General features: G+C 34.5%; 1 protein-coding gene across 6 annotated transcripts in view; it reads right to left on the bottom strand.

Annotated features, from left to right (window-relative positions):
• PALD1 (phosphatase domain containing paladin 1) overlaps positions 1-22,936 on the bottom strand; it is a 175,744-nt gene that overhangs the window by 128,605 nt on the left and 24,203 nt on the right. For all 6 annotated transcript variants that reach the window (XR_015058752.1, XR_015058751.1, XM_085883512.1 and 3 more), the window contains exons 2-4: positions 8,472-8,747; positions 6,919-7,104; positions 6,364-6,466 (exon numbers count right to left, since the gene is read on the bottom strand). Coding sequence is in view for 4 of the 6 variants with exons in the window: in XM_085883512.1 (XP_085739638.1) it covers positions 6,364-6,466; positions 6,919-7,091 (276 nt within the window). In the remaining 2 variants the exon portion in view is untranslated. The remainder of the gene's footprint in view (positions 1-6,363; positions 6,467-6,918; positions 7,105-8,471; positions 8,748-22,936) is intronic.

The following is a 22,936-nucleotide window of genomic DNA, read 5'->3' as shown; positions in this document are numbered from 1 at the left end:
TGACCCCATTCCCAAGGACTCCTTTTTCCACGGTTATTGTGATTTTTTTTCCCCTTCTCGCTCGCCTACTTACTTGCGAAACCGAAGAATCGCAAGTATATCTGTTTCCGGAGTATTTTGTCCATCTGTCTGTATGTTTGTCTGTTTGCGGGTCAATCGTTTACATGTTGCAAGTCTAAACCAATCTTCACAAAACTTTTCCAACTGATAGAGCTAGTCCAGAACTAGAACCTTTTCTTTTGAAGGTCATGAGGTTAAAAGGTCACAAAATCATTTTTTTTTCCAATCGACTTGATATCTATATACAGTATATATAAAACCGAAAAACACAAATGGACAGTGATGCCGAATCAAGAAAAAGCCTTGCCAAGGTGAAGTCTCTGTCGACCCACATGATTACGATTTTTAAATATGTACTGTTTGAATGCGAGTTGGACCTATTAATTACCTCTATTAATTTAGTACGATTGGAACATACCTTTTAGATCTTTATCCCTTTTAAACTCTTTGAGACCATTTTTTCGCAATTCTCTTTATTCACTCTAAATATTGATTTTTCTTCTTTCATTTAATTTACTCTATTTCTCTCTTCCCTTATCTATCTCTCTAAGGAGAAGTGAATTCTTGCATAAAATTTTCTGTAAGGCTCGCTTGGCTGTACCTGGATGGGTTTGAGGTTTGTGGAGTAGCGGTTGAAACCCGAATCCTATCCAGACTCCTCCTGATGACTCCATTTTTTGCTCTTTACTTCTTCGGGTTTCCTCGTGATGTTCCATTTCATTAGACCTTTTAGACCCTTTGGACCTTTTAAGATGCTTTAGACCTTTACACTGCTTAGACCCCTTGACAATTTAGACCCATTGACCCTTTAGACCCATTTAGCCATCTTTAGTCCTGTTTAGACCCACCAGACCCCTTATACTCCTGAAGATATTTATGCCTTTTAGATCATTGAGATCACTTGACCCTTCGACCTTTCAACCTTATTAGACAAGTGTTTCTCACCAGCTTTCCCACACGACATACTTCTCCTGGTATTTGGTCACCATGACACTCTGTTATCCCTACAAGGGTTTAAAACAAAAATAACACAGCAATGGCGATTTTTAAAAACCCACCTTACTGGGGAAAATACTGGGTTTATTCAAGTGGGGTTTTTTTTTAAACCCAGGTGGGGAAAACTGGGCTGGGTCCCTTAGTGCCAACCCTGACTGCAGGAGTAACAAAAAGGCTGGAATCTGGGCCATTTTATTTCCATAAAAGACTGGAAAAGAAAACATGTCAATTTGGGGACAAGAACAACTCAGACAGCTGACCTGGTCGAATCCCCCTCCCCCGGAAACCAACTCACGACCCCTTTGAGGTCATGACCCACCATTTGAGAAATACTGCTTTGGACCCTCTTTTACACTTTAGACCCTTTCAAACTGCTTAGACCTTATAGACTCTATAGACCCAATACACCAGGAATGGGAATTTTGAAAAAAATAATGACCCTTTGGACCTCTTTAGACCCCTGACACCCCATGGACCATTGAGATTCTTTGAGACCTTTAGAACCATTCGAACCATTTAAACCCCTTAGAGCCCTTTACACCCTAACTACGATTGGAAAATATCATTTAGACTTTTAGATCCCTTAATAACTCCCCTGAAGACCCTTCTCTACCCTTTGATCCACTTAGACATTTTAGACCTTTATACCCTCTCGACCTGTTAGACCCGTTTAGATACACACCACACAAACATCTATCGAGTCTTCTTGCAATACACAAACTATACCTTTTTCAGCTGTATTGTGGAATCTCCACCGATGCAGAGGCTCAACAGAATTTGCATATTGGGTCACTGAATTGGTTCACTATTCAAAGCGAATAAGCATATTATTTTTGTTATCAGAAGCTCAAAGGGTCAAAGGCCATGGTTGCATAAAATAATGAATTTTCATCTGATTAACTTGGCATTTTAACAGGTTTTGCATATTGGGTAACAAAATTGGATTCCCAAAAACAGAACATATTATTTAGCCGTTTTGACATGTCAATGGTTTCCATGACAACAATTTCACCCCATTATAATCAAATGGGACTTTGTGTGATTTTATTATTACCATACCACCATAATTTTTCAAGATGTTGAATTGAAACCGACGCAGATTATTTGTATGTATGTGTAGTATACAGTCTGTGAGTAAAGTTTCTTCAAAAATAGTCAAAGGTCAAAGTCAATGCCATCCGAAACATGTAAAACATCCATTAGGCCGCAATTAAAAAATGTATTAACCAAATTTGTGATGCATAACAATCAATCATATAAAACTCTTGATATGTCAAATTTTTGAAAGTACTAAATTACTATTTCCATGGCAACTATTATACATTTGGATTTCACAAGTACTGTATCATGTTGTGCACAACACCTTTGTTTTATCTGTCAGTTTGTTGGTTAATTTGATCTTTTTCTGTTTCATCCTCACTTTGCCTTTCCTCTTCTTGCTGTGTTTCAGCTTGTGTGCAGCTTGTTCACTCCCATGTTTCCTTCTCCCCATCCACTTGATCTCAATCTCATTCTCACTACCATTCTGCTGTTCGTGGATTCCTCTTTCCATTTTGTTCCTCTCCATTCTGCTATGGCTCTTTCAGAAGCCTCGATCATCCGCACAAAAAACGTGAAAAGTTATATTAACTTTTGGTGAACCATATTGTATGTTAAAATCTGTGTTTATGATATTCTATGCCTCGTGTTGGCTTAAAGTTTCGGATGGTGGGTTTGGGATCCTAGGATCCTGAGTTCAACTCCTGCACCATTGAATGAATACAAGGTGGGGTTGACTCAGCCTGTCATCTTATCCCTCATCTGCATTGCAAAGTATGTACCAGCTTGCTGGGATTATTGGAGCCATTTGAGTATCCTGTGTGAGAGTGGTGACCCATCCAGGATTGTGCCAAATCGCCCAGGAGACTGCCTTGGCAGCATTGATGCTCTGTACAGAGTATGGTCCCCATGGATTTGGATTTTTTGATTACTATATTCTGTGACAGAAGTAGTCAATAATTGATGTTCAAAGGACAAAGTTATTTTTTAAAGGCCATAAAAGAACTATATGGGATATAATTTACATAATAATCAATGTAAATTTGTTGAAAAACAAAATTAAAATTTGAAAATACATAGGTTCGTATTAATAAGAATACATTGCATCTGACAACATCAAGAAAAAAATTAAAGTAAGCAAATATTATTTTATAAATCGAATTATGTTTTGGTTTAAAACTGGGGAGAAAGTTAAACCCTAATCTCGTTTACGTGTGCCCCGTTGCACAGTGACTACTGGGTATCACAAATCTTTTCTCCCTCTGAAATTTGATACCAATTATTTATAAAAAAAAAGTCACCCTACATTTCAGACAGATGAGTGATACAACAAGCACTCAGCAACAGTTAATGGTATTTTAAAGATCACAATCAATAACATAATATTGTTGTGGTTTTAATGAGTCCCAAAGAGACCCTCCATAGTTAAAGCAGTTATTTCATTGCCATATTGTTTATTACAACTGTCTGAAGTCTGTGTTGATAGACCTGCCTTGCGATTCTGGAGTTAGAAATCCCAAACATCATTTTTCGTCATTCCACTTTCCTTTCCATAAACCATCCGTCACATATTTTCCTCACACACAAATGCATAACCAGCGCACGCACAGCTGCTCCCCCAAATCATTTCAAACCGCTTCATGAGCGCCTGCAACAAAAGTCTGACCCAAAACTGGAGGCTCGCGAGCCAATTATCTTCACAAGTGCCCTGAGAGCCATTTTCAGGCACATTTTGTGAGTGCCTACCAAAAAATGTCATGCCAAAACCCAGCTTGAAGGTGTCTACTCCCATGGACCTGGTGTTGGCTTCATGTTAGGGTGGTGGGCTTTGGATTCGAGGGTCCTGATTTCAAATCCCACTCAGCTGTTGAATTAATACCAAATGGGGTTAACTCGGCCTGTCATCCTTCCGAGGTCGGCAAAATGAGTGCCAGCATGTTGGTGAACTGTGTCGGAGTGGCGACCCATCCAGGATTGTGTCCAATAGCCAAGGAGACTGCTTAAGCAACACTAACGCTCTGCACAGAGTATGGTCCCAATCGCTTCCTCCTCCTACTCCCATAGATGAGGGGAGTGGGTGAAGCGAAGTGTGAGGGATTTGAGGATGCATATAAGACTGCTCGGAGAGACGCTCTGGGAGAAAACGGTATGAATGAACGAGGATGCAAAAAGCCTGAATGGACCGGAGAGATTCAAAGCTTGAGAGGGTTATGGACTCCACAATTGTTAATGATCGAAATGGATGTGAGGGTCCGCTCCTCTTTCCTGCTCTGCCAGGAGATGCATGAGATATGTGCCGCGAGTGATATCACTGCCCCATGCGGAAACTCCATTGTGGTGGCTGTGTAAAGAGCAAGACGGGAATAAAGCACAGGGGGGGGGGGGGTCCCGGTTTCAGTCATTTCTGTGGTGACTGGCACTCATGATCTCTTAAAGATGGACCGTCCTCTCAGAGTTATCCAGAGCAGAGACGACATCTCCCCCAAAACAATCACAATATCACTAACAAGCATGTCAAAATGCAAAGCCTGTCCGCATCGGCTTTTACTCAAAGTAAACTTGACAAAAACATCAGCTAAACTATTTTTTCTTTTTCATGTACAATTTATGAATTAGTGTTCCTTATATTCTCATCATAAAGGTTTGTTGAAAATTTGATGATGAAACCTAAGATGGAAAATAAAGAAACACAGAAACAATTACAAAACCTGATCATCTCAAGCTGCGTGACGGATGGGCTAACAAGGCCTATTTATTCTAACTGTGACTTCACTCTGACTATTTTAACCCAATTGTTAGTTCGTCCATATTCTCATAATAAAGGTTTGGTGAAAATTTGATGACAAATGCTTAAATGGTGAAAAAAAGTTATGGCCTGGAAAGACACACTGATACAATGACACACAGAAGCGATTGCAAAACCCCATCTTCGGCTATGCTGCAGACTGGCTAATAACTAGAATCACAGACATTTGCAAGTGAAAGCAACATGTCGAGCCTCACTCAATAATTTGACCCCTGCAAAAATGAAAATTTCGACACGTTGAAATAATGATTACCTGATTTAGTCTGAAATGGGCTGTGGCAAGGTATCTTTCTGCCGTATCTTGTCCAGATTGCTTTATATAAAAGTCGAGGCAGGCCTAAATCTTTAATTTTATAACAATTTTTGAGATATGACCTGTGGAATCAAAAGTAAAACACCAAGCTATTGACCGTCTCTTTCACTGTGTAGTTGCTGTGGGTAAAACATCATTGTGCCAGTTTTTGTCTGGATCAGTTGAAATACAGAGACATTGGCCAGGCAAACACTTTAATTTGGTGACAAATTTTGACCTTTGACGCCTGTATAATCCCAAGAATGTCTCCAAGTGTCAATTTCTATAAATCCCTTATAGGGGCTGCTTGAACGGACATTGTGTCCACTTTAATCTCTGTCGACACATGTGGAAGATGCCTGTGTGTTGGACACCTGGGTGTACCGCCATGCAGAATTTTAAGATTGGCTCAGAAACAGGAGAATGATGTATGATTGTAATTTGTTGAAAAAAAAAGAAAGAGAAGGAAAGAAACGTTTCACCAAACAATATATATTTCCTTTTCTGTCAGAGGGGAGACATAATGATATTAATAGGATATGGAAACCTTTAATTGTCCAAATGATTTTTACATGTAAATTAATTAATGCCCAATTGTCTCTCAGCATCAGGCATTGTCGCTGATTCATGGTGTGGCTATGGTTATTGGTAGTGTTGCAAAAGTCAATGGTCTGACATTTCTTCCACAGTTGTCCACCTCAGTGTGGGGGAAAATATTTATTTTTGTTTCTCACTTTTCACACGTTTCCCACACCAAACACATTTTGCCCTAAAGATCACGAGAACCCATGCATCATGTTTTTTACAAATCAGGTGAATAAGCGTTTGGAAGAAGATTTTCAACGTATTTAGTTTCTCGAAGAGACGACACACTTGACAATGAAACCTATTTTATTTAACTATAAATCAATGTGAAGTAGTATTGAATCCAAAGCGATCGATTAACTTTTTCAGCAGTCTGAAAGGGCCTATGTCGATATGCTGTATCCTCCTGACATAACTGAGCTTGAATTTATTTTATTTGAGGCATCAATGGGTCAAAGATTCTGAGGACACAGTAATTTAGGAGCAAAGTTGAAACATCATATAGTGAATATCTCCATCAAAAGCAAAATATAGATGATATATAGATCGACTGAAATTTTCATCACATCTTTGCTTTTTCAATTACCTGGATGAGGAAATGTTCAGGCATTTTTTCATTTATTCTGCCCATCATGTAATTCGATTTGAAAACATCTTTGTGAATCTGGTATTCTTCACGGCAGTTGTACCTTTTGGGATACAAAGAAAATGCGTGCAGCACTCATCATCTTCCTTACCATGAAATAATGTGATTTGCAGTGCAAAGATAAGAACACAATTTCGTTGGACTTCATTTTATATCCTTTTATCAAAGAGTGATTTAAAGCTAATTGGAGAGCTTGCACAAATACCACAGGTGAGATATGGACATGACAAAACATCAGTATATTTTCTTGTGAATTACAAAGACAATACTAGACAATGGGCAAATCAACCTGGACAGAGAATATGAACCTGGGATGCCAGCATCATGAGTTATTTACTCACATGGGAATGTCAAAAACAACACCAACACAATTTATGATATTTAAATGATGATGACTATGGTAGGATGACTGATAAAAAGGAAAAGAAAACAACCAGGTGGCAACATAACTTAGGTGAGAGTACAGAGGAGTAGAGCAAAGTCCAGATGACTCACGAAATGACCACAGGAGCCACCTTGTTGGCAATGACCGACTTAGCTCTTGTCGAACTGAAATGCAAGATCTTAGCTGATTCGGAACTTGAAGAAACAGAAGCAGATCCATCGTATGAAATATCTTGGCATGGTAGGCCACTTGGTAGGCCAGAATGACTCACTGTTGTTCCCATGGGGTTTTTGCCACTTCATGAATCACAAAAGGTAAAGTGTGGGAGTGGGAGAGGGAGAGATGCATTATACAAATGTTTGACAGAGTTCAACTGTGAACAATATTGAATTATTACACCTATTTTTTAAAAATTTTTTTATCCATGATATAGAATATGAGGAAAGTTAGTTATGATTAATCGACAGAAACATCATGCTAAATTCACAACACAATGTGTAAATTTTAGCTTATTAAAGGTGTAGTAATTTGGTTTCGCCTCACCCACAACTACACATAAGTTAGGGGAATAAATCAAATTATTCTTTCATTGAGATGAGGAGATGTTAAAGGACCATTTGAGCAGCATAGTTGAGAAATCAAGTGAGAAATAAGAGGAGAAAATTTCTTTTTTAATGGATACTTACACATTGGGATGATTATTTAGAGCCAGTTGTAAATATCAAAACTAATTAAAACGTTTTCAGTTTCAGAGGGCTAATTTGAATTTTTAAGTTATAATTACCATTACACTTTGGATACATTTGCACTGCAAGAGGCAAGCAATATTGATGCAGTTAATTTATTGAGTGGGTGGGTTTTCAGACAACAACATCTCAGCATGAATATGTTGAAACATCACCAGAAAGAAAAAACAAGAAAGAAGATTCACAATGCTTCACGTGGATCGGACAGCAAAGTGTTTCATCGACACTTCCTGGTGCGACTGTTTTAGGGTATGCATTGAGTGCAGTGGATTTTTTTTTTTTTTTTTGCGAGAAGCTGGTTGGTGTGTTACGCGAGTAACAGCCAATACGTGAAACTGGTATTGTACAATTGAGTGCACACTTCATTATTCGTACTGCCAAAAGTCTAATCCACCAAATGTTGATCTACATTGTGTCTAATAATCTCACATTCTGATGGTACAAGATGTGTTCAATGATTAAACAAAATATTGATAATTGAAAGTAGTGAAAATAAATGAATAAATAAATAAATAAATAAGACCGAGTAAAAATATAAAAAAGGCTCCCAATTACAATGAAACATTTGATATAAAATGCATTCTTCAGGTATTTTAGAACAATCAACACTATTAAATGATTGTAATAATTAAAACATTAACAAGGGAATTAAACACCCAGTAAGATGGTATTTTGGTTTTTCAGTTTCAATAGTTGCAAAATCATTTTTTTCATCCTCAGTCAAGATAGCTTATGATGATCACTGCAATGTGAGTTTGTTCCAAATATGTCAAAAAAACAACAAAAAAACTGGAATACAAGTTCATTCAAGATATGTGTATTATTAATGAAATGTATCATTAAGCAAAAAAATTAAAAACTCCATGATGCTTTAATAATACAGTATTGTGTCAAATGCAGCAGGTTGTGAGTCTCACCTCAACACAGAGTACCGGAGTGAGAAAGTCTTCAGCAGCTGTGTTACAAGTATTCCCAGAACAGTGTTTCAGGTCTCTTAAGGATTTCTCCACTCGTCCGTCTTGCCGTTTCAATAACAAAGACTATGCGTGCGCACGTTATGGCACCGCAGTGTCTAGAGCATCTGGGAACGATGCCTGGAGTTCGGCTCACACTAACCATGTAAGCTGTATCTCCATGCAAAGCAGACAGAACAGAAGTTGCTGTCTTCCGTGGCAAAAAGCCACAGATGCTGTCTGAGTCACGCATTTTGACAAACATCAGTTAATTATAATTATTAAGAACACCATGGTCAGAGACGTTTCACATCGACAAATCAGCGCGTGTTTTGAATATTTCATAATACGAGTGAAAAATACGAAATAATATAAATATGGGATAAAAAAAGAACAAAGTGAGCTTCATTGTGTGTGATATATATATATATATATATATATATATATATATATATATATATATATATATATATATATATATATATATATATATATATATATATATATGTTTGAAGTGAAAAGGCATATGAAGAAAAAAAACATTAAAAAAAAACAACGAAGCAAAAAAAATAAAAAGGATTTAATATTTTATGAGAGTTGTTCAGATGTGATCAAGGAAAGATGATGGTACTGAGTGCATTTAATTGAACATTCTAAATGCTTCTAGACTAATAAACAGCAGGGTATGTGTGCATTGTTCATAAAGTATAACATATTATCTCGGCTAAATCACAGAAACACACCCCTCTCTCTTTTTGTCTTCTCCTTGCTCTACCCACTCCCAATACAGGGCAGCACCTTCCTCCGACACCTCTCTCATGCTCCCCTCCCCTCTCCCTATATATCTCTCTCTCAGTATCTCCATATCTCCATCTTTCTGGATATATCTGCACGGTGCTTGTCTTCGCATATGTCCTGGTGGGGTTTGTCTCCGGATGTGTCTGGATGGAATATATCTCAGGAAGTATCCGTATGGGAGTTTGTCTCGAGATGTGTCTGGGCGGTATTTGTCTCCAGACGTGTTGCGGCGCTATTTGTCTCTGGACATGTCTGAGCGGTGTTTGTCTCAGGACAGCTTGGCTCTGGATGCTTCCTGGCAGTGTTTGTCAGTGGGCAGCTTAGCTCCGGAAGTGTCCCGGCAGTATTTGTTTCTGGACATGTCTGAGCGGTATTTGTCTCTGGACGTGTCAGAGCAGTGTTTGTCTCGGAACAGCTTTGCTCTGGATGCATACGGGTGGTATTTATGGCCAGACGGGAATTTGTCTCTGAACGTGTCCAGACCGGAGTTTGTCTGCAGATGAGAGTTTGTCTTCGGATGTGTCCGAGCAGTGTTTGTGTCTGAACAGCCTGGCTCCGGAAGCATTCGGCGGGTTTTGTCTCTGGACGTGACCAAGCCGTGTTCATCGTATGGCAGGCAGAAAATGGATTTCAGCCGTTATTGTGTTTCCATCTTCACTGTTATTCAATGCGGAATAATTTTGATGAAACAGTATGAATTGTAATTAACCCCTCACTGCACATCTGCCTCCCCTTCCCCTCACCTCACACTGTCATCCCTCCTTCCTCCTTGCTCCCACACCCCTCCTCTCTCATTTCCCCTCCACCTCCTCACTCTTCCCCTCTCTCTCTCCCACCCCTCTCTCTCACTCTCTCTCTCTTACCCCCTCCCTTTAGTACTCCTGTCAGAGAAGTGACGGGTGGTATTTGCTTGTCTTCAGTATTACATGTACAATCTCCTCTGACAAAATGTCTTTAGATACTCAATATAAGCACATACTCTGTATCCTCAAAAATGAATTTTGGTTTGTACAATTGTTTATACGTCTGTTTAGGTCATGATACTTCAAACATATGATAATCAATTAAAATTGACATTCATTTTTCTTCCCTGGCTCACAGAGGAGCTTTTACAGACAGTATATCAAATGCAGGCCAAAAGTAGTATGAAAGAAAGGTGTACTTTTACAGTTCTTGTAAAGAATATTTTCTTTGCTCATGGTAGCTTGGTTTTTATACATTTTCTTTGTGCACTGACAAGATGGTGCAGAGGTGGCACGCTTACCTTTGCACTGTCTTGGCTGGGTTTTATCCCCGACCTGACTATAAGCTACCAGATGGTGTTTTGCAGACAGGTAGTTGCATCATAAAGTGCGCCGACCATCGGATGGACATGAATTTGAACATCCCATCTGCTCTCATTTTATGGTGGAAGCTAAATATACCACGGTGTCATTTATGAAGAGGAGGCAACTTATCTCCAGCACCCCAGCTACGTTCCGAGATCTCAGCTTTTAATCAAATGCAGTGTCTATTCAGGCAATGCATACCAATGTAAGTGTATTTTATATAAATGTACAATGGCATCTCTTCGTATCCTTGTCCTGTAATTGATGTTTTGTGAGGAGCCTGTGGCTGATGGTTGCATAATTTTCTGGAAGCACAGCTGTGCTTCTGATGCAGTGCCCCAATCAAAAGTATAAGCTAGTCCTCATTTTGGGCTGTCCTGTAATTGGAGATTTATCAAAGAGGCTGAATCACTCATTGTTCAATATAATGGACAAAAATAACCATTCCACTGAACCCGACATAAACTTTTACGAAACCTTATCTTAGAAAATAAAGAAATATAAACAACTGGAATGGCACTCAGTAGAGTACATACCTCCACTAGGTTCAACAGTTGACATTTTGTATGTTATGGCTAGGCCACATCTAGATCCGGGCTTGAACCAAAATTGAGTAGGCATATTCTTGTCAGTGAAACAATTCATCCACAAAGTTTTGTCATAACTCATCCACAACACCATAAAACATGAGCAGATGGGATGCTCAATTCATGTCCATCGGATGGTCGGCACACTTTATGATGCAATCAAACGCAGTGGCTGCTTTCACCTTCCGATAGCTTTCAAGTCAGGGATAGAACCCAGACAAAACAGCTCAAAGGTAAGTGTGCTACCTCTGCACCATATTGTCAGTGCAGAATGAAAAAGTAGCCCCTTGTGGCACTGACAGTTATTTCCCCAACAGGTGGGATGTCCTGATGTCCTGATGCAAAGAAAAGAATAATACAAAAAAAAAAAAACTAAACACGAAAAAAATGAACCAACAACACAAGAAAAATGAAACAACACGAGAAAAATGAAACAACACGAGAAAAATGAAACAACACAAAAAACAAACGAGACCCCACTAGAAAAACAAACCAACAACATGAGCAAAATGAAACAACACCACGAGAAAAACGAAACATGAAAAAAATAAAACAACACATTGAGAAAAATGAAATAACATGAGACAAACAAAACAACAACATGAAAAAAATAAACGACACAAGAAAAATTAAACAACACGAGAAAATCTAAATGCAACGAGAAAAACGAAACAAAAACACGAGAAAAACGAAACATGAGAAAAACTAAACAACAACATGAGAAAAATGAAACATGAGAAAAATGAAACAACACGACAAGAAAAACTAAACACCACGAGAAAAACGAAACAACACCGTGAGAAAAATGAAACATGAGAAAAAACAAAACACCATGAAAAAAAATTCAACAACGACATGAGAAAACAAAAAAGGAGAAAAATTAAACAACATGAGAAAAATGAAACACCATGAGAAAAACGAAAAAACACCACAAGAAAAATGAAACACCATGAGGAAACTAAACAACAACAGGAGAAAAACAAACAATCAACATGAGAAAAACTACATAACACGAGAAAATCAAAACAACACCACGAGAAAAATGAAACAACATGAGAAAAACAAAACAACATGATGAAGATTAAATGACATGAGAAAAATTAAAAAAGGAGAAAAATTAAACAACACGAGAAAAATGAAAAAACACCACAAGAAAAATGAAACACCACGAGGAAACTAAACAACAACAGGAGAAAAACTAAACTACAACACGAGAAAAACAAACCATCAACATGAGAAAAACGACACAACACGAGAAAATCAAAACAACACCACGAGAAAAATGAAACAACAACACGAGAAAAACTAATCAACAACAGGAGAAAAACAAACCATCAACATGAGAAAAACTAATCAACAACAGGAGAAAAACAAAACATCACAATCAGAAAAATTAATCAACAATAGGAGAAAAACAAACCATCAACATGAGAAAAACAAACCATCAACATGAGAAAAACAAACCATCAACATGAGAAAAACGATACAACACAAGAAAATCAAAACAACAACACGAGAAAAATGAAACATCACCATCAGAAAAACGAACCAACAACACGAGAAAAACAAATAATCAACATGAGAAAAATGACACAACACAAGAAAATCAAAACAACAACACAAGAAAAATGAAACAACAACATGAGAAAAACAAAACCACAACGCGAGAAAAATGAAACAACAACACAAGAAAAATTAAACAACATGAGAAAAACTAAACAACACAAGCAAAACTAAACAACAACACGAGAAAAACGAAACACAAGAAAAACGAAACAACACGAGAAAAACTAAACAACACGAGAAAAACTAAACCACAGAAGAAAAACTAAACAACACAAGAAAAACTAAACACCATGAGAAAAACTAAACAACAAGAGAAAAACTAAACAACACGAGAAAAACTAAACAATACAAGAAAACTAAACACGAGAAAAAGTAAACACCATGAGTAAAACTAAACTACACAAGAAAAACTAAACAACACGAGAAAAACTAAACAACACAAGAAAAACTAAACAACACAAGAAAAAATAAACACCATGAGAAAAACTAAACAACACGAGAAAAACTAAACAATACAAGAAAAACTAAACACGAGAAAAAGTAAACACCATGAGAAAAACTAAACAACACAAGAAAAACTAAACAACACAAGAAAAACTAAACAACACAAGAAAAACTAAACAACACAAGAAAAACTAAACAACACCATGTGAAAAACTAAACAACACGAGAAAAACTAAACAACACGAGAAAAACTAAACAACACGAGAAGAAATAAACACAAGAAAAACGAAATAACAACACGAGAAAAAGTAAACAACAACACGAGAAAAACTAAACAACAACACGAGAAAAAAAACAAACAACACCATGTGAAAAACTAAACAACATGAGAAAAACTAAACACAAGAAAAAGTAAACAACACCATGTGAAAAACTAAACAACAAAGAAAAATGAAACAACATGAGAAAACCTAAACATCAACATGAGAGAAAACTAAACAACACGAGAAAAATTAAACAACAACACGAGAAAAACGAAACCACATCACGAGAAAAAAAAACACAAGAAAAACTAAACAGCAACACGAGAAAAACTAAACAACAACACGAGAAAAACTAAACAACACAAGAAAAAATAAACACAAGAAAAACTAAACAACACCATGAGAAAAACTAAACAATACCATGAGAAAACCGAAACAACAACATGAGAAAACCTAAAGAATACCATGAGAAAAACTAAACAACACGAGAAAAACGAAACAACACGAGAAAAACGAAACAACACGAGAAAAACGAAACAACACAAGAAAAACTAAACAACAACACGAGAAAAACTAAACAACAACACGAGAGAAAATATACAACATGAGAAAAAATAAACACCATGAGAAAAACTAAACAACACGAGAAAAACTAAACAACACAATGAGAAAAACTAAACAATGCAAGAAAAACTAAACAACACGAGAAAAAGGAAACAACAACACAAGAAAAACTAAACAACAACACGAGAAAAACTAAACAACAACACAAGAAAAACTAAACAACAGCACGAGAAAAACTAAACAACAACACGAGAGAAACTATACAACACGAGAAAAAATAAACAACACGAGAAAAAATAAACACAAGAAAAACTAAACAACACCAGAAAAATTAAACAACATCAGAAAACCTAAAGAACAACATGTGAAAAACTAAACAACATGAGAAAAACTAAACAACACGAGAAGAACTAAACAACACGAGAAGAACTAAACAACACCATGAGAAAAACTAAACAACATGAGAAAAATGAAACAACACGAGAAAAATGAAACAACACAAGAAAAACTAAACAACATGAGAAGAAATAAACACAAGAAAAACTAATCAACACCATGAGAAAAACTAAACAACACAAGAAAAACTAAAGAACATGAGAAAAACTAGACAACATGAGAAAAACTAAACAACACCATGAGAAAAACTAAACAACTTGAGAAGAAATACACACAAGAAAAACTAAACAACACCATGAGAAAAACTAAACAACACAAGAAAAACTAAACAACACGAGAAGAAATACACACAAGAAAAACAAAACAACAACATGAGAAAAACTAAACAACACCATGAGAAAAACTAAACAACACTAGAAAAAATACACACAAGAAAACCTAAACAACACCATAAGAAAAACTAAACAACACAAGAAAAACTAAACAACTTGAGAAAACCTAAACAATACGAGAAAAACTAAACAACACGAGAAGAACTAAACACAAGAAAAACTAAGCAACACCATGAGAAAAACTAAACAACATGAGAAAAATGAAACAACACGAGAAAAACGAAACAACACGAGAAAAACGAAACAACACGAGAAAAACTAAACAACACGAGAAAACTAAACAACAACACGAGAAAAACTAAACAACAACACGAGAAAAACTAAACAACAACATGAGAAAAACTAACCAACAGCACGAGAAAAACTAAACAACATGAGAAAAACTAAACAACAACACGAGAAAAACTAAACAACAACACGAGAAAAACTAAACAACACGAGAAAAAATAAACAACATGAGAAAAACTAAACAACACGAGAAGAAATAAACACAAGAAAAACTAAACAACACGAGAAAAACTAAACACCATGAGAAAAACTAAACAACACGAGAAAAACTAAACAACACGAGAAAAACTAAACAACAACACGAGAAAAACTAAGCAACAACACGAGAAAAAAATAAACAACACGAGAAAAAATAAACACAAGAAAAACTAAACAACACCATGTGAAAAACTAAACAAGACAAGAAAAACTAAACAACACGAGAAGAAGTAAACACAAGAAAATCTAAACAACACCATGAGAAAACCGAAACAACATGATAAAAATTAAACAACATGAGAAAACCTAAACAACACCATGAGAAAAACTAAACAACAAAAGAAAAACTAAACAACACGAGAAAAATTAAACAACAACACGAGAAAAACAAACCATCAACATGAGAAAAACGACATAACACGAGAAAATCAAAACAACACGAGAAAAACAAAACCACAACACAAGAAAAATGAAACAACAACACAAGAAAAATGAAACAACAACACGAGAAAATCAAAACCACAACATGAGAAAAATGAAACAACACAAGAAAAATGAAACAACATGAGAAAACCCAAACAACACAAGACAAACTAAGCAACATGAAAAATTCAACAACAACATGAGAAAAACCAAAAAACACCATGAGAAAAACTAAACAACACAAGAAAAATGAAACGATATGAGAAAAATTAAACAACAGCACGAGAAAAACAAAACAACACAAGAAGAACTAAACAACACGAGAAAAACTATACAACAGCACGAGAAAAACTAAACAACAAAAAGAAAAAAACTATACAACAGCACGAGAAAAACTAAACAACAACACGAGAAAAACGAAACAACACGAGAAAAAATAAACACAAGAAAAGCAAAACAACAACGTGAGAAAACCTAAACAACACCATGAGAAAAACTAAACAACACAAGAAAAACTAAACAACAACACGAGAAAAATGAAACAACAACACAAAAAAATGAAACATCACCACGATAAAAACAAAACCACAACATGATAAAAATGAAACAACAACACAAGAAAAATTAAACAAAATAAGAAAACCTAAACAACACCATGAGAAAAACTAAACAACACGAGAAAAATTAAACAACACGAAAAAAAAACGAAACAACACAAGAAAAACGAAGCAACAACACGAGAAAAAATAAACAACACGAAAAAAAATAAACACAAGAAAAACTAAACAACACAAGAAAAACTAAACGACACGAGAAAAATGAAACAACATCAGAAAACCTAAACAACAGCATGTGAAAAACTAAACAACACAAGAAAAATGAAACAACACGAGAAAAACTAAACATGAGAAAAACTAAACAACACGAGAAGAAATAAACACAAGAAAAACTAAACACCACGATGAGAAAAACTAAACAATACGAGAAAAACTAAACAACACTAGAAAAACTCAACAACACTAGAAAAACTCAACAACACGAAAAAATAAACACAAGAAAAACTAAACAACACCATGAGAAAAACTAAACATGAGAAAACCTAAACAACACGAGAAAATCTAAACATGAGAAAACCTAAACAACACGAGAAAAACTAAACAACACGAGAAGAAATAAACACAAGAAAAACCTAAACAACACGAGAAAAACTAAACATGAGAAAACCTAAACAACACGAGAAAAAGTAAACATGAGAAAACCTAAACAACATGAGAAAAACTAAACACGAGAAAAACTAAACAACACGAGAAGAAATAAACATGAGAAAAACTAAACAACACGAGAAAAATGAAACAACACGAAAAAATAAACACAAGAAAAACTAAACAACACCATGAGAAAAACTAAGCAACACCATGTGAAAAACTAAACAACATGAGAAAAACTAAACAACACGAGAAAAACGAAACAACACCATGAGAAAAATTAAACAACACAAGAAAAACTAAACAACACGAGAAGAAATAAACAACACCATGAGAAAAACTAAAAAACACGAGAAAAACTAAACAACACGAGAAAAACTAAACAACACGAAAAACTAAACAACACCATGAGAAAAACTAAACAACACCATGAGAAAAACTAAACAACACCATGAGAAAAACTAAACAACACCATGTGAAAAACTAAACAACACGAGAAAAACGAAACAACATGAGAAAAACTAAACAACACCATGAGAAAAACTAAACAACACCATGAGAAAAACTAAACAACACCATGTGAAAAACTAAACAACACGAGAAAAACGAAACAACACGAGAAAAACTAAACAACACAAGAAAAAGGAAACAACACAAGAAAAACTAAACAACAACACGAGAAAAACTAACCAACAACACGAGAGAAAATATATAACATGAGAAAAAATAAACAACATGAGAAAAACTAAACAACACAATGAGAAAAACTAAACAACACAATGAGAAAAACTAAACAATGCAAGAAAAACTAAACAACAAGAGAAAAACGAAACAACAACACGAGAAAAACTAAACAACAACACGAGAAAAACTAAACAACAACAGGAGAAAAACTAAACAACAACACGAGAAAAACTAAACAACAACACGAGAGAAAATATACAACACGAGAAAAAATAAACAACACGAGAAAAAATAAACACAAGAAAAAATAAACAACACCATGTGAAAAACTGAACAACACAAGAAAAATGAAACATCAGAAAACCTAAAGAACAACATGTGAAAAACTAAACAACATGAGAAAACCTAAACAACATGAGAAAAACTAAACAACACGAGAAGAACTAAACACCACGAGAAAAATGAAACAACACGAGAAAAATGAAACAACACGAGAAAAATAAACAACACAAGAAAAACTAAACAACATGAGAAGAAATAAACACAAGAAAAACTAATCAACACCATGAGAAAAACTAAACAACACAAGAAAAACTAAAGAACATGAGAAAAACTAGACAACATGAGAAAAACTAAACAACACCATGAGAAAAACTAAACAACTTGAGAAGAAATACACACAAGAAAAACTAAACAACACCATGAGAAAAACTAAACAACACAAGAAAAACCAAACAACACGAGAAGAAATACACACAAGAAAAACAAAACAACACCATGAGAAAACCTAAACAACACCATGAGAAAAACTAAACAACACAAGAAAAACTAAACAACTTGAGAAAACCTAAACAACACGAGAAAAACTAAACAACACGAGAAACTAAACAACACCATGAGAAAAACTAAACAACACAAGAAGAAATACACACAAGAAAAACAAAACAACACAATGAGAACACCTAAACAACACCATGAGAAAAACTAAACAACACAAGATAAACTAAACGACACGAGAAAAACTAAACAACACGAGAAGAACTAAACACAAGAAAAACTAAACAACACCATGAGAAAAATTAAACAACACAAGAAAAACTAAACAACACGAGAAGAAATAAACAACACCATGAGAAAAACTAAAAAACACGAGAAAAACTAAACAACACGAGAAAAACTAAACAACACGAAAAACTAAACAACACCATGAGAAAAACTAAACAACACCATGAGAAAAACTAAACAACACCATGAGAAAAACTAAACAACACCATGTGAAAAACTAAACAACATGAGAAAAACGAAACAACATGAGAAAAACTAAACAACACCATGAGAAAAACTAAACAACACCATGAGAAAAACTAAACAACACCATGTGAAAAACTAAACAACACGAGAAAAACGAAACAACACGAGAAAAACTAAACAACACAAGAAAAAGGAAACAACACAAGAAAAACTAAACCACAACACGAGAAAAACTAACCAACAACACGAGAGAAAATATATAACATGAGAAAAAATAAACAACAAGAGAAAAACTAAACAACACAATGAGAAAAACTAAACAATGCAAGAAAAACTAAACAACAAGAGAAAAACGAAACAACAACACGAGAAAAACTAAACAACAACACGAGAAAAACTAGACAACAACACGAGAAAAACTAAACAACAACAGGAGAAAAACTAAACAACAACACGAGAAAAACTAAACAACAACACGAGAAAAAATAAACAACACCATGAGAAAAAATAAACAACACGAGAAAAACTAAACAACACGAGAAAAACTAAACAACACCATGTGAAAAACTAAACAACACAAGAAAAACTAAACATCAGAAAACCTAAACAACAACATGTGAAAAACTAAACAACATGAGAAAACCTAAACAACATGAGAAAAACTAAACAACACGAGAAGAACTAAACAACACCAGAAAAACTAAACAACACGAGAAAAACTAAACAACACGAGAAAAATAAACAACACAAGAAAAACTAAACAACATGAGAAGAAATAAACAACACCAGAAAAACTAAACAACACCATGAGAAAAACTAAACAACACAAGAAAAACTAAACAACACAAGAAAAAGGAAACAACACAAGAAAAACTAAACAACAACATGAGAAAAACTAAACAACACGAGAGAAAATATATAACATGAGAAAAACTAAACAACACCATGAGAAAAACTAAACAACACAATGAGAAAAACTAAACAATGCAAGAAAAAATAAACAACAAGAGAAAAACAAAACAACAACATGAGAAAAACTAAACAACAACATGAGAAAAACTAAACAACAACAAGAAAAACTAAACAACAACAGGAGAAAACCTAAACAACAACACGAGAAAAACTAAACAACAACACGAGAGAAAATAAACAACACCATGAGAAAAACTAAACAACACAAGAAGAAATAAACACAAGAAAAAATAAACAACACAATGAGAAAAACTGAACAACACAAGAAAAATGAAACATCAGAAAACCTAAAGAACAACATGTGAAAAACTAAACAACATGAGAAAAACTAAACAACATGAGAAAAACTAAACAACACCATGAGAAAAACTAAACAACATGAGAAAAATGAAACAACACGAGAAAAATGAAACAACACGAGAAAAATAAACAACACAAGAAAAACTAAACAACATGAGAAGAAATAAACACAAGAAAAACTAATCAACACCATGAGAAAAACTAAACAACACGAGAAAAACTAAACAACACAATGAGAAAAACTAAACAACGCAAGAAAAACTAAACAACACCATGAGAAAAACTAAACAACATGAGAAGAAATACACACAAGAAAACCTAAACAACATGAGAAAAACTAAACAACACGAGAAGAAATACACACAAGAAAAACAAAACAACACCATGAGAAAACCTAAACAACACCATGAGAAAAACTAAACAACACAAGAAAAACTAAACAACTTGAGAAAACCTAAACAACACGAGAAAAACTAAACAACACGAGAAGAACTAAACACAAGAAAAACTAAACAACAGCATGAGAAAAACTAAACAACACAAGAAGAAATACACACAAGAAAAACAAAACAACAAAATGAGAAAACCTAAAAAACACAATGAGAAAAACTAAACAAAACAAGAAAAAATAAACGACACGAGAAAAAATAAACAACAAAAGAAGGACTAAACACAAGAAAAACTAAACAACACCATGAGAAAAACTAAACAACATGAGAAAAACTAAACAACATGAGAAAAATGAAACAACACGAGAAAAACGAAACACGAGAAAAACTAAACAACACGAGAAAAACTAAACAACACGAGAAAAACTAAACAACACGAGAAAAACTAACCAACAACACGAGAGAAAATATACAACACGAGAAAAACTAAACAACACAATGAGAAAAACTAAACAACGCAAGAAAAACTAAACAACACAAGAAAAACTAAACAACATGAGAAAACCTAAACAACATGAGAAAAACTAAACAACACGAGAAGAAATAAACACAAGAAAAACTAAACAACACGAGAAAAACTAAACAACATGAGAAAAAATAAACAACAACACGAGAAAAACTAAGCAACAACACGAGAAAAACTAAGCAACAACACGAGAAAAAATAAACACCATGAGAAAAACTAAACAACACGAGAAAAACTAAACAACACGAGAAAAACTAAACACCATGAGAAAAACTAAACAACACGAGAAAAACTAAACAACACGAGAAAAACTAAACAACAACACGAGAAAAACTAAGCAACAACACGAGAAAACTAAGCAACAACACGAGAAAAAATAAACAACACGAGAAAAAATAAACACAAGAAAAACTAAACAACACCATGTGAAAAACTAAACAAGACAAGAAAAACTAAACAACACGAGAAGAAGTAAACACAAGAAAATCTAAACAACACCATGAGAAAACCGAAACAACATGAGAAAAATTAAACAACATGAGAAAACCTAAACAACACCATGAGAAAAACTAAACAACAAAAGAAAAACTAAACAACACGAGAAAAATTAAACAACAACACGAGAAAAACAAACCATCAACATGAGAAAAACCACATAACACCAGAAAATCAAAACAACACGAGAAAAACAAAACCACAACACAAGAAAAATGAAACAACAACACAAGAAAAATGAAACAACAACACGAGAAAAACAAAACCACAACATGAGAAAAATGAAACAACAACACAAGAAAAATGAAACAACATGAGAAAACCCAAACAACACAAGACCAACTAAGCAACATGAAAAATTCAACAACAACATGAGAAAAACCAAAAAACACCATGAGAAAAACTAAACAACACAAGAAAAATGAAACGATATGAGAAAAATTAAACAGCACGAGAAAAACAAAACAACACAAGAAGAACTAAACAACACGAGAAAAACTATACAACAGCACGAGAAAAACTAAACAACAACACGAGAAAAACTATACAACAGCACGAGAAAAACTAAACAACAACACGAGAAAAACGAAACAACACGAGAAAAAATAAACACAAGAAAAGCAAAACAACAACGTGAGAAAACCTAAACAACACCATGAGAAAAACTAAACAACACAAGAAAAACTAAACAACAACACGAGAAAAATGAAACAACAACACAAAAAAATGAAACATCACCACGATAAAAATGAAACAACAACACAAGAAAAATTAAACAAAATAAGAAAACCTAAACAACACCATGAGAAAAACTAAACAACACTAGAAAAATTAAACAACACGAAAAAAAAAACGAAACAACACAAGAAAAACGAAGCAACAACACGAGAAAAAATAAACAACACGAAAAAAAAATAAACACAAGAAAAACTAAACAACACCATGTGAAAAACTAAACAACACAAGAAAAATGAAACAACATCAGAAAACCTAAACAACAGCATGTGAAAAACTAAACAACACAAGAAAAATGAAACAACACGAGAAAAACTAAACATGAGAAAAACTAAACAACACGAGAAGAAATAAACACAAGAAAAACTAAACACCACGATGAGAAAAACTAAACAATACGAGAAAAACTAAACAACACTAGAAAAACTCAACAACACTAGAAAAACTCAACAACACGAAAAAATAAACACAAGAAAAACTAAACAACACCATGAGAAAAACTAAACATGAGAAAACCTAAACAACACGAGAAAACCTAAACATGAGAAAACCTAAACAACACGAGAAAAACTAAACAACACGAGAAGAAATAAACACAAGAAAACCTAAACAACACGAGAAAAAC

This window comes from Eptatretus burgeri, chromosome 5, assembly GCF_056783735.1.
Source record: "Eptatretus burgeri isolate ZD-2024b chromosome 5, Ebu_testis_v1, whole genome shotgun sequence".
NCBI lineage: Eukaryota > Metazoa > Chordata > Myxini > Myxiniformes > Myxinidae > Eptatretus > Eptatretus burgeri.
Note: the sequence above shows the minus strand (reverse complement) of the source record. Positions and strands in the feature narration are given on the sequence as shown.